This window comes from Penaeus monodon, chromosome 24 (genome assembly GCF_015228065.2).
Source record: "Penaeus monodon isolate SGIC_2016 chromosome 24, NSTDA_Pmon_1, whole genome shotgun sequence".
Classification (NCBI taxonomy): Eukaryota; Metazoa; Arthropoda; class Malacostraca; order Decapoda; family Penaeidae; genus Penaeus; species Penaeus monodon.
In genome coordinates, this window is record NC_051409.1 from 4,785,168 (window position 1) to 4,786,109 (window position 942).

At 39.3% G+C, this 942-nt stretch overlaps 1 protein-coding gene across 1 annotated transcript in view; it reads right to left on the minus strand.

The window, feature by feature from the left end:
* The window catches only part of LOC119588493 (ATP-dependent DNA helicase Q1-like), a gene marked incomplete at its 5' end in the record, with an annotated part of 8,296 nt that overhangs the window by 2,208 nt on the left and 5,146 nt on the right, over window positions 1-942 (minus strand). Inside the window, 2 exon segments of the mRNA XM_037937138.1 lie at window positions 19-201; window positions 581-759. Coding sequence (XP_037793066.1) covers window positions 19-201; window positions 581-759 — 362 coding nt within the window.

The window sequence follows — 942 nt, forward strand, 5'->3', positions numbered from 1 at the left end:
ACAAAAACAACAACTGACCAGCTACAATGTAACTAATGGTGCTGTAAGGCGTGAAATGGAAATCCTCCTTCAAGAAACCGTCGATGAGGAGGAAGGCGATGAGACTCTCTGCTCTCTCACGGTTCAGCTCCTTTTCCGCTGGCCCTTTCACCCTCAGCTTGGTCGGACCCTTGCCCAGGAGGGCGTCCACCAGCTTAGGACCTTTGGGGTGAAAGAGGCATGGGTTTTGTGCATTACGGAAATCAGCTGTCACGAAATGTACATTTTTTAAGTTGATGAATTAATAATGTTTTTTTTTTTTTGGTTGGTTTGTTTCTTGTAAGTACTAAAACTCTCTACACCAATAGGTATAATAATAAGTAATATAAGCAAATAAACAATAGCATCAAAATGCTGAAAATATGCTCCCTGTTTTTCCTAGTAAATGTTAATCAATAGACAAACCCCTCATTATTACATCATCCTTAGAAAATTAATCACCACATCTACAAAAAAAAAAATGACAAAAAGTTTAAGCTATCAAAGCCATCAGCATCATCAACAAATTCCCAATAAAGACGGACACTATTCCACTCTTCACCTGTAAGTCTTTCCTTCAAGCTTGCGGCATTGGTGAGGATGTGAACCAACTGCTCTCCGTATTTGGTCACATCCACCTTTTTCACTTCCCTGGGGTCTTGGCAGTGGTCGCACATACCCCTGCAGTCCGACGCTTCCCATCGCTCGTCAAAGTGCTCTGCAATGATGTTCCTTCTGCATCTGTGAAAGAGAATTTAAACTTGTTATATCTATACTATTAAAAAAATTGTAAAAAAAGGTGAGTTCTTCCTATGACTATTTGTGTATCCTTCATATTGCTCCTTTACTGAATATATAAAAAATAAATTGATCTATACAAATGCCAGAGTCCTCAGAGGATGTAGCAAAAGCAACTTAACCCTT